Raw genomic sequence first — 15919 nt, forward strand, 5'->3', positions numbered from 1 at the left:
ATTATTTTGTTTATTCTATGGTGATTATCTTGAAATGTATTTGCATGTTTTCCAGATTGCCTTGTTTTTGATCTGCTGAGATTCCATCCCTTGGCTCCAGTTGCCCTGAAACTACAAAGTGAAGAGGGTTATGCTCTGGCCTCATCCATCAGCCAGAGCACTAAAGGCTGCTGAGTCACTTGCATACTCAAAGGCAGAGAGGTTCACTTGTTCAGTTCAGATAATGGCCAAGAATGTGTAACTTCAGATTCTAGTATCTGTAATTCCATTTTTCTCTTTTTATTCTGGCTTTTCTTTTTGTATCCTGCCTGTTGAACATAAACTTATTTTTCAGTTGCTGTGTATAGCATTTAGAATATTAGATGCCACAAAGGTAAATAATAATATTTCGAATGAATAAAAATTAATGTTTGAAAATATACGACTTCTATGCTATGGAAACTTGATTCCACATACCTATAATAAATGAGGAAGTCCATGGCAATCCCACAGAAGTGGTTTGTCACTGTTTTCTTTTAGGAGGTTTTTTTCCCCCTTAGTGTAGCCTACAGTCCTTGTAACTCCTGGGGTCTCTCATGCATGTAATGTCCAATCCACCTTAGTTTTCTCAAGTAATTACTACTTGCTATGACTTAAATGTTGTATTATAATTATAATATATGTAGAAATAGCTATTAAAATGTAAAATATAACACATATCACTATAGTTATCCTTTTTTGACAATGACAAAAGCTAAATTTAAAATTCCAAAGCAAGATTGCAAGGCGTATTCAAATTATGTTGAAAGTACTTTATTGAAATCTCATGAGTGTGCCTGGCAAAGTAGCAAACACCAATACAAGAGTTTAAAATTTTTTTCATTTTTTTTCTCAGAAGTGTATCAAAAGTTATATTTAGAATATTGATACAAATAATTAAATTATTTACTTGATTCATGGTCAAAGTAATACTTTCAAAATACATAATTATTAAAAAGTGTTACCTATACATAAAAAAGAAAATTATGGGGTCGGGGATGACACACTTGGTTCTCTTTACTCCAAGAAGCTTAGAGTCGTTTTAAATTTCTCTTGCTTTTTGCACTTCCTGGAAGAGCATCTTTTTTACTTTGCCGCATAGAAGATAAACTGCTACAATCTCTAGACCCATGGAAGGCACATAGACACAAAACACAAAAATCAAATGCACAATCTTCCCGGCTACAGAGTCCACGTTTTTTTAAGGACTGATATTTAGCAGGACACTGACATCTTGGACAGGGTTTTAAAGCTTCATCACTGAAAAGAGTTTGCGCAACCTATATCAGGAAAACAGAGTTTAGGTATTGTAGGCATGCATTTTCATAGACCCACTAATTTATTCTCACATTATATATTTTAGGAGCAGAATATGCTCAATATATTTCTAAACAAAAAGTCAAAACACTTCATTATACTTGAAAAGATATTAGGGCAAGAGACAAAGTTAATGGCAACAGATATCACTTTTTCAGTAATATCTAATAGTCTCAGTTCATTAAATACTAAGTTCATCACTTAAATAATGTTCTCCAACACCCACAAATATTTTTTATCTTTGCTTGTATAATTCAGCAGAGACCATGTCAAATTACATTGTGGGGCTTGGTTTGTGTTTTATTCTAAAGTAGATAATTGCAGTTACCTACCTTTATATATGCTTCTTGCTTGCTCCTTGATTGAAGATTAGGGCTATGCTGTGTTGCTGTCAAAGGTTCATTGCATGATGAATGCATTTGTAATACCACAGATTTTGCTTGAGCCTGGATTGGTCGTAGTGCAAATCTAGTCACCATAAATTTACTAGCAGCATTTTCCATGTTCAATAGGCATCCCTTTAAAAATGACCCAACACTACAAATCATTTATTTTTACAAAAACCAAAATTAATTTGCAATTTACCATTTTATGTCAACCATGCATTTAAAGATCCTTTATGTTATTTGTCTGATAAGTTATGGTAAGTCTGGTAAGAATTATATGAAAAACTTTCTAATTCATTCAGTTTTAATACTGTCGGGATTTTCAAATTTAATACCCGAACTGAATACTTTTCATGCCCAAATATTTACTATATGTCCTTGCATTTCAGCATGATGGCAACTGTTTAGAAGTTTGTTCTAGATTTCAGAGTTAATAGATATGTTAACAACAAGAACAATATTGGCCAGCATACAACAAGTGCAGCCAAAATCTAAATTTTATCCCTCAAATATTAATATTGTTCTGTTCAAACTAGAATTTCTAATATAAATTTCCAAACTGGTTTATTGTTACCAACATCCCACCAATTCAGAGGTTCAGCAGTGTACTGACATGCACATGAGAAGTTCAAACCACGTATTTTCAATTCTATTTCTAAGGTGACTGTGTAGAATTGTAAATTACCTTAGCATCTACTCTTAGCTGTTTTATATACAACTTCCGCCTCCGATTTGCATGCTTATCATGTACAACAATTTCTCGCCAGTTTTTGCTTACTTTCCACATACTGAAAGAAAGATTTGTTATCAATAGCATTCCAACAATATGCAAGAATCGAATGGATTGCTTCATTCCTAAAGCACTATAGGTATAATTGTGTATAATTCAAGTATACCATGTTCCTAATGTACTGACATGTGAAAGAACTACACTGGAGGTTATCATTAAGAACAAACTGAATCAAGACAATATACGTTCATCAAATTATTGAAATAATTATAGATTAATCATTTTTAACAATTTACACCATCTACTACAAAGAAGCAGATGCTAATATTAAATATGTAATTCTTAATATATGCAAATAAGATGTTGACATACTTCATTCGTGAGCCTAACATGAGACACATGGAAAATACATTTCCATGCATAATATTTGTCCATTCCAAGCCTTATTTAATGAAAAGTACTAAGTGTCAGAAATTACACAACACAATACAAAGCAAAAAGAAAAGTTGGAATACAAGTGAAAACTACCACAAGATGTTGAAAAGTAGAGTGTTCTTATCCAGATTTCAATTTACCATAGTGGAACACCTTCTACCTGTTTTTAATCAATAGCAGCAAATATTCTACACCAAAATATGTTTTCAAGTTTGATTTTTGTATTTTTTCCCCCTAAATGTTTTGTTGGTATTGTTATCTTCTACAAATTTTTGCAGATTTTCAAATCAGGGCACATACATTTTGTATAGTGCAGTTAGACTGTATGAGCATAGGAACTCAGCTATATTTATTATTAGTCTATGCGATTTCAACGTAGCTACATTTATATAGAAAAGTAAACAGTATTGGAGACATTCAGCAAATGTTTATAATCTTGCAAATATGTATTTCTTACCTGCATAAGCTTTCTACAGTCAAGATGTCTAAAATTGTAGCAAGAATATGTTTTAAGTCTCTGTCTTTTAATTCTGTTAAGATATCTAATTTTTCTATTCCCATTTTCTTGCCAATTAGTTGAGCAACAATATATTTTAACACAGATAAATTATCACCATCAAGTTTCTTCAGTAGATCTTTTTCGTCTGTTCTTTTATTTCTGGTTTGCATAAAGATCTCATGAATGACTTGCAAAGCCGGGGTTTTTGAGAGATTTCCAAAATTTGGAGACACACATTTACTTTCACCTTCTTTAAAAACTAATTCATTGTCTTCATTGATAAAATCATCTACTTTTTCTTTGGGTTTTGAATTAGCATTGGTATTGTAATCTTCCTCTTTTTCTGATTGCGACCCCCGTTCGGAAAGAGTGGATAATCTTCTTGAGCGCTGTAGTTTTTTTACCTTTTTTTTAGAATTTAGATTGCTGGAAGATTCATTACGATTTTGAAGTAATTCTTGGAAGGATCCCTCATGATCTGAAAAGGAATCTTCTGATTTATCAGACCCAAGTGAATTATAGCTACTGGTATCAGGAGTTAGCAACCTCAAGTCACTTATTTCTTTAACAGATGGTGTATTTGTTTCAGAGGTATTAAGATTAAATCTTTCAACAAGATTGTTGATGGGCGTGATAAATTTGTCATCACTTACAGTAGATAATGAAGATTGAGAAGTTATGATTAACCCTGAACTCTGATTACTAAAACATATATGCCTATTGTCAGTTAAAACATCGGGAGTGATTATAAAAGATTTGGACTGGATTGGTGATAAACCATCCGGTTCTGACAAGCTGCCTTTAGGTTTTGAACCATCTATTGTAGAAGTCCTTTGCTCGGAGAACATAAGCCTCAATTTCTGACAATCAGAATTAGATTCTTCAATTTTTAGTGTACTGGTAGCCAAGGGCTTATAGCTTTTCTCTTTTGGAGAATCCAAAGCATGCTTTGATATCCTTTCATCGAAGCTAAGGAAATGAGATAAACATGTTTTTTTCTTATTCCCTGAAGATGATAGTTGCTTTTCAGAACATCCCAATGTACCAACAGATGCTGCTTTAGAAACAAGTAACCTTCTGCGGAGTGTTGAGTCTTTTTTAGCAACTTTGGGTGTTTCACAATAGTCTCTAGATATATTGGCATCTTTTCCTTGTGTTAAAATAGCATTATGTTTAATGGGAGACAAAATTGAAGTGCAATAACTACTAGAATACAAATATTTAGAATATTCTGTTTCATTTTGTTCTCCTTTGCATTCTGCATCAGTATAATAAAAACTTGGGTCCTTGGTTGATTCATTGTATCCACTGTCATGAAATATGGAAGGAGAGTGTGACTCTTTAAAACTGTAGTATCTTGCACTATTTCCAGGAGAGGTCAGTCTACCCCTTTTAAAAATATTAGATAGAATTGAATGGGTTTCTGACATCTTGTGTTTGGAACTGATTATCGTCTGCAAAAAAAAATAATAGTATTTTATATCAGAAATCAATAGCATAATTTTATTTATAATTATAATTCATTTACCTTTTAAAAAGGGGCTTTTAAGAAGAGACTGGATAGCTATTTGTCTGGAATGGAACAGGATTTCCTGCTTGTTGAGGGGGTTCGACGAGAAGACCTCCGAGGTCCCTTCAAACTCTGTTATTCTGTTATTTAAGAATTTTATATTCTTTGGTATATTCATGGAAATACATTAACCAAAGAACTCAGTGTCTGCTTTATATTATATTAAGATATTTGTGTTCTGTACTTGCTGTTATTAGTTATTATTGAAAAAAGCACCATATTATGTTTTGCTTATTAATTTATATCCAGTTTTCTAGCATATCCTTAATAACTCTGGAATAACTTGTTAATCTCTGATTTGTATACATGAATAAATTGGAAGCTGATAAAAAATGAAAATCAAGCTTTAGAAAAATTAGTTCTTAACAATTTAGTATTATTCCTTGGAATAGCTTATTTAAAATTTGCATAGTAACTTTTTAATTTAAAAAATAACTTTAAAATGCTTGAGTTAAAAGTTGCATTTCTATGTAAAACAAGCTATACCTAACATGTTGAAGGATTTGTTTTGTTTTGTTTTAATAAAGTTGCTATAATTTCATTTCCTTCCTTTTTTTAGCTCTAGAAGCTTAAGATGGAGCATATGGGATCTCCCAGGTGTTATGTCCAAACCATCAAATGAACTCCATTGCCAGTAAACTCAACAGAGTATTGGCTTTCCTGCCATCATCCACTTCTGTCTTTCATTAGCTTTTTAAATAATATGATAATATTGTACTTAAATGTTTTTATTAAAATATCAAAGAAGTGTTAAATCTAAATATTCTCAGGCTCATATAATATATTAATCTGGTCCATTTGTATTTATACATTCCAAAAAGTTGTATTTTATAACCTGTTTGGTTACTGAATTATGAGCACTTATGACTTTTCTAACACATTGCATCTTTAGTTTCTTCTTAAAGGAAACAGTTTTTTTCCCCAAGGTAGGAAAGCCGTTTACTGTTTATAAAGATAAATATGTAGGTAGTAGACAGTTATATTTATGCATAATTAGAAATAAATGCCACTTTGTTCAGAGGATTTTATTTCTGAATAAAGTAATAGGACAATAGTTTTAGTTTCCATTTATGTAATAATGCATATGATAAGGGAGTCTAACAGGAATTGTCTCTATGGAAATCTAAAAAATATCTGATAAACTATCTCACAATATCCCCATTAATAAACTAATAAAATACAAAGTGAATGATATAACTAACTGTTAAATGGATTCATAACTCACTGAATGATTTCCCCCAGAGATTACTCATAAATGACTCCTACAAGACTGAAGAGTATTATAGAGTGAACTGCATCCCAGGATTCTCTCCTGGATCCTATTTCATTTAACATTTGTATTAATGACTCATGAAGAAATTGAGACGATGACTGTCAATTTGGTGATATAAAATCAAAAGAGGCTAACTCTTTAGAGGATAAAGAGAAGATTCTATCTAGACAAGCTTGAACATTGGAATGAAATGAACAGGATGAAACTTAATAGGTAAAGATAGGGGGGATCCCACCTGACAGTAGTATATGTGAACAGGACCTGGGTATTTCACTGAATGGCAAGTTGAATATGAGCCAATCAAGTGACAGAACTTCTGAAAAAGCATATGCTATGTGGGGATGTATCAGCATACAGAATGTGATGACCCAGGACACAGCACAAAGGCAACACAGTCAAATAAGCAAGAAATGTTCCTTTAACTTTGCCCCCAATGTCCAGGTTACCTTTGGCTGGAGAAAAAAACTCTCCTAAGAACAGTCTTGAAGTGGAGGAAATTCAGTCCGAAAACAGAGTACATACAAACTGTAAATAAAAATCCACACAAACCACGCTGCAGTAATTAACTTGACAGGGCAGAAGCAATTGCAGACTTGAAAGCCCAGCAAAACACAGGAACCCTGGGAAGACGCCAGGAACCAGATAATTCACGATAATTCACGATTTGCTCCCAACAACTTTGCTGTGCGCAGCTTCCCTTTTTAAACACTGTGTTCCCAGCTGCAGCTAATGAAGGGAATCAGGGCCCTTTCCTCCCCCCGTAAGCCACACAACTCACATTGTTCCCTTCTCTGTTCCTCCCTGCGTGCCCTAGGATGAAGACGGAGTGGGCCTGGGTCTTCCTCCAAATTCCCTCTCCCTTGCTCTACCTCTCCCTTGCTCTGCCCAGCCGGCCTTTGCCCTTCCCCAGTTTCTTCCACAGCCAATGGAGCCACACTCCCACTCCCTGTCAGCTGCTCAGCCTCCCCCTCTGAATCAGATTCCGACAGGGGCACGACACAGAAAACCAGGGAGATGATCTTGAAACAAGTATTAAGAAACTGTTATGTAAATAAAGAAACAGAAACATTCCTTAAGTCCTAGGATGGGAGATACAGGTAGTCCTCGACATGATCAAAATTAACACCAAAATTTCCATTGATAAGACAGTTGTTAATGTTGACCAATTTTACAACCTTTCTTGCCACAGTTGTTAAGTGAATCACTGCAGTTAAGTTAATAATATGACTGTTAAATGAATCTGACTCCCCCATTGATTTTGCTTGTCAAAAAGTCACAAAAGATGATCACATGAACCTGGGATATTGCAACTGTTATAAATGCATGCCAGTTGCCAAGCATCCAAATTTTGATCATGTGACCACGTGAATGGTGCAACAGTCATGTGAAAAATGGTCACAAGTTGCTATTTTCAAATGATCACTAAACAAATGGTTGTAAGTCAAGGACTACCTGTATTGGTAAGAGAGAAGTTCCCTGAAGATATGCTCCAGCATTAGTCTGAAAGCTCAGAACACTAAACCTCTGTTCCTAGTGACCAAACCAGATTGGATCCTGCAACATCCTGAGACACATATATTTGCCTTCATTTGTATCTCAATAAAGTATAATATTGGTCTTTATGTAGAGTGTGTTTCAAGATCTGGTCTACCCTGAAGGGCTGATATAATAGAAGCTTAGAGTCCTGATTATGAGAAATAACTGCCCCATTCTGTCTTGGTCAGGGCTGTCATTAAATACTGTGTCCAGTTTTATTTTTAAAAGGACATTGACAAGCTACAATAAGTTGAGAGAAGGGTTGTCAAGATGGTGATAAGACAAGGTACCAAGTCCTGTGAGGAACAGTTAAAATAATTATGTTTATTCAGCCTGCAGGAGACAAGATTGACAGAAATAAAATTGATAGCAGTCTTCAGATGGTTGTACAAAAGAAACAATGGGGATTGTTCACTGTTGCCTTTGAGAAGAGAACTAGAATTGATTATAGAAAAGAAGAATTAGATTTATTAAGAGGCATTGTTTAACAACAGGAGCTGTCAGTCACTGGAATAAGTTGCCTCAAGTGATATATTGTTTTCAAAGGATAGATAGTCTTCAAACAAAGGCTGGATAGATAGACCTACTTCAAAAAGAGGATTGGATTACCTTTGAGGTCCCTTCCAAATTCTCAGATTCTGTGATAACTCTGTAGCATCAATCTCTCTCTCTCAATCCATCCATCCATTCTAAGAGGGGATTATTTAATTATAAACCCATGTTTTTGTTTTCAGAAATAAAATGTTCATTCAAAACAGGAAACTTCATTTAACAATTGGTTTATGTAAGCTGTTGATTTTAAACCAACAAGATTTTCAATCTGTCAAATGTTGGCATATTTAAGAGAATTGTTTATTTAAACAGATGACTAATATGATAGTTCAAAATCTACTCAGTTTTAAAAGTGGTTTGTAATACAGCAGTTTAGTTTCCATTGTCTGCATGGATGAGATCCACATCGATCTTCAAAAATTTGGTACTTACCCTGGTGGATTCACAAGGAGACTGCAGGTAAAACAAAAATTCCACAATTGTGCAGGCATTACCCAAGATGCTGAGGAACAGAAACATTTTACATTTACAAAATATAACAAAGACATTTATACCAGCTGTAAATACTGAATTCTTTAGACTGCCTGAAATTGCAGACTACACCGAACACAGCAGAGAACTTTTTAATCAGAATAACTTCACAATCGAATAGTGGACTTCAAGACCTTAAAGAATCTTAATTAGTGTATCTTTGTTGAAGTACATTAACATGACTATTCAAGAATCAATAGAAAAAAATTAAAATTATGACAGTCTTTCTTGGGAAGAAAGGCAATTTTATTAGTTTCAATGAGGAGTGATGAAGCAGCATGGCAAACATTTTTTTCAAATTCATTTATGATTTATATTATAGAAAACAATTTCTCAGGAAAAATTATCCTATCATCTAATGAAGCTTTTTGAGCTTGTTGCCAAGTAAATAAAAATGTCTGCATAAGTGGGTTGTCCTAGAGCATTACTTGTCACAGTTAGTACTATGATCACTTTCACAAAAGTTATCGGATACCTGATGATTCCTTGTTTACTTATGCTCAATTACATTATTAAAAAATACTACTTTTCTTCCACCTTCCTCTACCCTCTGATTCTCTTCCTCCAGTTTATATTGTTTTTCCAGTGAAGTCTTGAGTGTGAATAGATCCATTGGGGAGGGGGGGTTTGAAGGAAAGCAACAGCTAAATTACAATTTCATCCAGTAGTGGATTTAAAAATATGGAGAAACAGACTTGACACCCTTAGACAACTTTTCCCTGGGCGAGCTAATGTTTAGGCTTATAGATGCAGCCTATAACTATTGCTTGGAATATGTAACTAAAAAGGGAACCGCCATGTTCAAAAACAGCATATACAGGTAGTCCTCGACTTACAACTTTCATTTAGTGACTGTTCGAAATTACAATACTGAAAAAAATGACTTAAGACCATTTTTCACACTTAGGACCATTGCAGCATCCCTGTGGTCACATGATCAAAATTCAGATCCTTGGCAACCAGTTCATATTTATGATAGTTGCAGTGTCATGGAGTCATGTGATCACTTTGTGCAACCTTCTGACAGTAGACAAGCAAAGTCAATGGGGGAAGCCAGAACACAACCATGTTACTAACTTAACACCTGCAGTGATTCATTTAACAACTGCAACAAGAAAGGTCGTAAAGTGGACCAAATTTCACTTAACTGTCTTACTTCACAACTAAAATTTTGGGGGTCAATTGTGGTCATCAGTTGATGACTACCTGCATTTGTCTCTTATTAGAACAACAAATTATCATCATGAAAGGAGGTCCATGACATCTTTGATCTTTTTCAATTGTTTAGAAAATGGTGAGAATTAATATTGAAATGAACAGCTATCAGTAACAAAGTTCAGCAGAGAAGGGCATACACTACTGAAAACATGTTGTCCCCTACAACTCTGTGTAAAAGTTTGGAATATATTTAAGGCAAGTTAAATATTAATAATTAACTTAAAATATGTTGCCTGAACTGGATGTTTCCATAAGCCATTGAATAAGGAACATTTCTAATACAGACGTATTTATGTTCACCAGCAACATTTTACCTCCGATACATTAACAGCAGCCATCTTAAGCATGCCTACTCAGAAGTAAGAGCCTTATTTTCGCCTCAACTTCCAGATTAGTGTGTACAGCAATCCTAAACTACTCCAAACATCTCTTCTCTGGTGTATAAAGTCAGTTTCATCCCCTATTGATGTCTTGCGTGTTGGTTGTGTGAAATGTCCTCCAACAGACCAGGCAACAGACCTTACTTACCTAGTCAGTCTGAAAGGCAAAAGTTGCTTCAGGTGAAGTTTTCTGCATATTTAATTCGGAATGGAGGACGAGGAGGGATGAAAGGCAAGGGAGGGGGAAGATAAAGCCCCTTCCCCCTTCCCCAGTGTATCCCTCAGCAATATGCTTAAAGCCCTCAGTGGCAGGTAAATGTAATTCACGTCCAGGTATGCTCAACCACCCCGCTTTGCACCCGAGGTGAGAGGGGTTACACTCTTGCCATTTTCTCTGGGATCAGAAGAGCCGGGACAGAAAGAGACGCCGGGTTCATAGCCCGGGAGTGACAGGCAAAGAGAGCTCCCCAATCCCCCTCCGGTCCAGGTGGTCGAGGAAAGCAGGTGGAGCGGAGGGGAGGACGATGACTAAAGGGGAGCCAGTGAGACGGAGATTTAGAGAAGCGCGCTTGACAGCCCAGAGCCGGCTTGGCTGTATCTCTTGTCTCGCCTCCGCCTGGGACCGCCGAGGATGGAGCCGCCGGCTGCTCGCGTGCGTCAGCTGAAGTTTCCCTCGCTCCGGTTTGAACTACCCGCCTTTCCTAACTGTAGTAACTCCCCCCGCCCCGCTAGCTCCCAAGGAGGGAGGCTGGATAACCCTCAGGCGCACGAGCGTCGCTGTTGGGCGAAAGGAAAGAGGAAGAGCGGGCGAGAAGCTGCAAGCTGCCCCGAGGTTAATTGAGCGGCTGGATAAAGCTAGGCGGCGGGGGGACTTTTTGCGAAGGGCAGTTAAACCAGCAGGAAGGCTGGTTTCCGTGTGTGTGTGTGTGTGTGTTTTACACTATGTAATAAAAATCTGTTTGTTTAGTACTGAAGCGGAGTCCCTGCTCCTCGCCATCGCAATTCACACTGAAGTCGATTGGAATCCTCATCCACTCTGTATGGAAAAGGTCTCGTTTCACAATGTTCCAAAAGAATTCGCAATGTGTTAAATTGACAAGAGAATGAAAGGTCTGGTCACACGGCTTTTTTTAAAGACACTTAAGACAAGCCCCATGCGGTCTCCCTTCTCCCAGTTTAGAGCTGGGAATGAATACTTACATTAATTAATTGTACAAACTGGTTGTAAAAGTAGTATGCGCAACACATGCTTAATTGTAGCCCTTTGACTCACGGTGTATTCACCCACTTTTCTGAATATCAAGGATATATTGAACCAGAAATGAACAAAGATATGTTTGCTAACCTGCTAGGCTAAAATGTAGTTAGGTAAAGTTCAGTAAGTCATGTGAAAATACCCCTAAGAACACCTTCTTCTATGAATAGAATACTTATTACTCTGAATGTAGGTGGATTTAGGCATTATAAAGCCCAGGACTAGAGATATTTACTAAACATGTTTGTGGTATTCTTCAGAGCTTGTACAGCTTTAGGAAGGACAATATATTAATCTGGAAAAATTTTTTTCCTTATATAACATTTTCCTTACTTATATAACAATGGAAGCACAACTTCCACCTTACATAATTTGTTTGGTTTGGGTTAAATAATGTGAACCTAGTCATTGTGGCTTGTAGACTGTGGCCAGCTATTTTTTTTAAATAAACTTTGGTTAAAGAAAGAGTTTTTAATATGTGAATTTAATCACAGTATTTTCAAATATAGTCATTCAAACTTAAGAGTTTGTCCCATTGAGTTCAATGAATGTATTCATAGTCCAGTGCTGTGACTTGATGAGACTTGCCCATATTACTAGTGAGGAAAAGCATTTTGCAGTTCAGATCCTTTCTTTTGAAACCAACATGTAGCTATAATAAATACTATTCAGATATAGGTGTTGGTATTAGAAGCTGTTCTAAATATATTCTGAATCTTCCAGCTGCCTGAGTTCCTTTCAGGACCTTTTTAAACATTTTGCTTTCATTGTATACTGGGGAGGGGGGAGAGAAATCTCTCCCAGCCCTCGTTTACTAAACCGAATTAGTAATATATGTACATTCATAAAACGTTATATAATTACATCAAGAATAACTCTATTTATGCAACCGAAATCCCCTGCATCATAGCTCTACATCGCTTTCTCGCGAAGGCGACGGAATTTTAATTGATTACGTCATCAACGTGCGCCACAGAGTCGTGCGTGTGAGATACCTCCTATAAAGGGAAGAGGCGGTCATAATAGTTTTATTTTGAAGAAACCGCTTCGTTTGAACAGTTCTACTCCGATTGTATTTTGTCCCTTCCGGACATTTTTCCTCAATTCACATTTCCTTTTGACGCTCGGAGTAAAACCTCATAGATCAAGCCACGACCGGTAAGTCATGCGATGGGCTAATTTGCATTTGCGTTGTTTCCAACACAATGCCTTAACGAGCTCTTTTGTATCATTTTCTTTTTAATTTTGTTCAACTGAAATTGATTTGTGAAAGGAAAATTATGTAACCTCAACGTTCTGGCTTTCTTTTACAACAGAATATGGAAACTGAAGAAGATGCTCCCCCTCCAAAGCAGCAACCTATGATATACATCTGCGGAGGTTAATGCCATAGCACACAGAGAATACAGTTGTTAAAAGGGACAGGGTTTGGGGAGGGGTTAACAAGACTTTCTTGTTAAAAGTGTTATGTTTTTCCCTATTGATTTGAGTCCTAATTTTTTTAAAGTATGAACCTTAAGAGTACTATAGATTTAAATAGAATGTGTGTTAGTTAAAAATCACTAGTTAATTTTCTAGAGTTTCCATGCTAGTGCAGTTTTTCAGCATTCTGAAGGAGGAGGAAAGAAGCTAGATACAGCTACTATGGGTTTCCTCCTCCCTGTAATTATACTGTGAAAAAGAATATGAGATGCCATTCATAATCTAATAGAACTTATTTTACTGGGAGAGGAGTTCTTTTTAGACATAGATATAGATACACACACACACACACACACACATATTCATTCACTGAAAAGTAGTCAGAAAGTTGGTTAGCAAATTTTACTTGTTTCTAATAAAATCTGTGTTTTGTTTTGTATGTCTTAATGCTTGGTTTCATTTCATTTTTCATTTTGTTTATTTTATCTTGTCATTATTTTCAGATTGCCACAAAGAAAATGAGATAAAAGCAAGAGATCCTATCAGATGCAGAGAGTGTGGTTACAGAATAATGTATAAGAAAAGAACAAAAAGATGTATCCTTATACTTGAGCATCTTAATTTGTATTTTTTATCTCTTCTAGTATCTAATTCTATGATGTCATTTTATGCTTACACAGTGATTTGCCAATGAGTCTGTTTTAGTTCATACAGGTAGTCCTCAATTTGCGACCACAATTGAGCCCAAAATTTCTGTTACTAAAAGTTAAGTGAATTTCCCATTTTACGACCTTTCTTGCCATAGTTGTTTAAATGAATCACTGCAGTTGCTAAGTTAGTAACAAAATTGTTAAGTGAATCTGGCTTCCCCCTTGACTTTGCCTCACAGAAATTTACAAAAGATGATAACTTGACCCTGGGACACTGCACCCACCTATCATAAATATAAGTCTGTTGTCAAGCCTCTAAATTTTGATTATGGGTTGCTGCAGTGGTCATGAGTTGTAAAAAACAATCATAAATCACTTTTTTCAATGCTACTGTAACTTTGAACAGTCACTAAACAAACTGCGGTAAGTCTAGGATTACCTGCATATTACTTAAATGAAGCATACTGTAAAATTGGGATGGTATTAAAAGCTCCTTAAGATCTATAAAATAGAATCCCACAGTTTACTATTACAGTATTGATATGCAAATATTGGATCTGATTTAGAAGTACTTTAAAGCTGGCTTGTCACAGCTTAAAAGTATATAGCACAACACATTGTAAGGTATTTTCTCAAGTGACATTGTGTAACTAGTGAAAGCCTCTGTCACACTTAATTGTGCCAGCATTTGCTGTCCCAATGTAGTGTTTCCTTTCATAACATTTTAAAATCAATTTATTTTCAGGCTTCCAGCCACCTAAAGAGGAGTACATTCAAAACAGTCTGGGTAGGGAGTTTTTACATGCAGCACACCCATTTTTCCTCATTACAGTGCCTGAAAATTCTAACAGATGTTGACCTGGGCTTTTTATTCATAATAATTGTAGATAGCACAGTTGTGAGATTCTGGTAGAAAAGAGAAACAACAGATTAAAACAACTTAATAAATGCACCACACAGTGGTTTTTGTTCAAAAATACAATGGAATAAAAATATTTTAACTACTTTGCAGAATGGAAGGTTTCTACATATACCTCCAGGGGAATTGGATTTCACAATATTGGGCCACTGTCTTATCCAAGCCCTATGTACTTCTTATGGAGTGGAAACTTTCAGAAAGCCTTTTGAGATAGTCTGTAGGGGCAGAATCAAGTTTAATAGTTTTTAGATCTGATTTAGAAAATCTTTGATTATTTACCAGTTTTATCTGTCAGTGAAAAAGAGCAATAGGAAGGATTATAAGTAAAATAGAATGCATGGGTAGGCCTCCAGTTAGGAATTAATTTTTGAACTATGAGAAAATATACATGTGACGGAAGGTCAGCTAAGGGACAACTGCTCTTATTTATATATTGCAAATTATAAAATTATTTGTCTAATTTTTATTATAGTTGCCATTTTTCATACATTCCAATCAATCATTTCTTTAACTGTGTCATAGTGGTTGTATTTGATGCCCGATGAAGAGAACCGAAGATGCATCTAATTGATCTGAATTCATGTCCATGTTGTGATTTTATTTAAGCAAATACTCCAATTTTGATTCTAGCAATAAAATTTTATTCAAGCATTTTGTTGACTCTGTTTCTAGAAGCAAAATTTGAATGGAATTAAACCTTACATGTTAGTGGGTAATTGTATTACCTAATGTAAATTGTACTATCTAAAATTACCAAATTGTGTTGGTTTGGAATGAAATAGGGAAGGTTTGGAGGAATGAAGTAGTTCAGGCTTAGATCGTAAAACAATCTTCCAGTTTTAAGCGTTAAACTCACTAATTGATGCCCAATCATTTACTTTTATTTATCTCACTGACTAGATACAAATATAACAATATATGCCCCAAACTTAGTCCCCACCCCCCAGTGTTCCAGTGTTGGGGAAAATATTATACAAAGTACAGAAAAAGTAATATATTAGTTTAACATGTATACATGCCCTTTCTTTGATTTCTTGGAAAATGAAGGCTAAAATGACAAGGATTTTAAAAGTGAGAACCCCTTCAGACATTTGGCTTGATTTTTATTTTTTTAATAATAACAGTTCCCTCCCTTACTTGTAACTTTATTGAAGCTTTAAATATTTACATTAGTTTCAGAATGGACAATACGTGTTGAAAGAAATTGGGTCTGATATGTCATACTTTT

General features: G+C 35.4%; 2 protein-coding genes across 2 annotated transcripts; one reads left to right on the plus strand and one right to left on the minus strand.

The window, feature by feature from the left end:
• Positions 1 to 777: 777 nt before the first annotated feature.
• FBXO43 (F-box protein 43) lies at positions 778 to 10643 on the minus strand. The gene is made up of 6 exons (XM_026689033.2): positions 10594 to 10643; positions 8749 to 8818; positions 3344 to 4839; positions 2407 to 2509; positions 1668 to 1853; positions 778 to 1298 (listed from the first exon to the last, which is right to left on the minus strand). The coding sequence occupies exons 3-6, from the start codon at positions 4813 to 4815 to the stop codon at positions 1050 to 1052; spliced, it is 2010 nt and encodes a 669-aa protein (XP_026544818.2). The 5' UTR covers positions 4816 to 4839; positions 8749 to 8818; positions 10594 to 10643; the 3' UTR covers positions 778 to 1049.
• A 2035-nt stretch (positions 10644 to 12678) lies between these two features.
• POLR2K (RNA polymerase II, I and III subunit K) lies at positions 12679 to 15342 on the plus strand. The gene is made up of 4 exons (XM_026690397.2): positions 12679 to 12858; positions 13017 to 13080; positions 13626 to 13718; positions 15214 to 15342. Exons 2-4 carry the CDS (start codon positions 13020 to 13022, stop codon positions 15234 to 15236), a joined length of 177 nt encoding a protein of 58 aa, XP_026546182.1. The 5' UTR covers positions 12679 to 12858; positions 13017 to 13019; the 3' UTR covers positions 15237 to 15342.
• Positions 15343 to 15919: the final 577 nt, after the last annotated feature.

The sequence above is a fragment of the Notechis scutatus genome, chromosome 3 (assembly GCF_049901735.1).
Source record: "Notechis scutatus isolate UNSWTSFEM ecotype Mainland chromosome 3, rNotScu1.2, whole genome shotgun sequence".
Lineage (NCBI taxonomy): Eukaryota > Metazoa > Chordata > Lepidosauria > Squamata > Elapidae > Notechis > Notechis scutatus.

Excerpts from the sequence above, each read along its gene's own strand:
- FBXO43 (XM_026689033.2), bottom strand. The coding sequence starts at position 4,815 with ATGTCAGAAACCCATTCAATTCTATCTAATATTTTTAAAAGGGGTAGA. Across the intron at positions 2,510-3,343 it reads ACTGTAGAAAGCTTATGCAG|TATGTGGAAAGTAAGCAAAA; the intron begins GTAAGAAATACA and ends TCTTTCTTTCAG. Across the intron at positions 1,299-1,667 it reads AGCAAGAAGCATATATAAAG|GTTGCGCAAACTCTTTTCAG; the intron begins GTAGGTAACTGC and ends TTCCTGATATAG.
- POLR2K (XM_026690397.2), top strand. The coding sequence starts at position 13,020 with ATGGAAACTGAAGAAGATGCTCCCCCTCCAAAGCAGCAACCTATGATA. Across the intron at positions 13,081-13,625 it reads TATGATATACATCTGCGGAG|ATTGCCACAAAGAAAATGAG; the intron begins GTTAATGCCATA and ends CATTATTTTCAG. Across the intron at positions 13,719-15,213 it reads TAAGAAAAGAACAAAAAGAT|TGGTTGTATTTGATGCCCGA; the intron begins GTATCCTTATAC and ends ACTGTGTCATAG.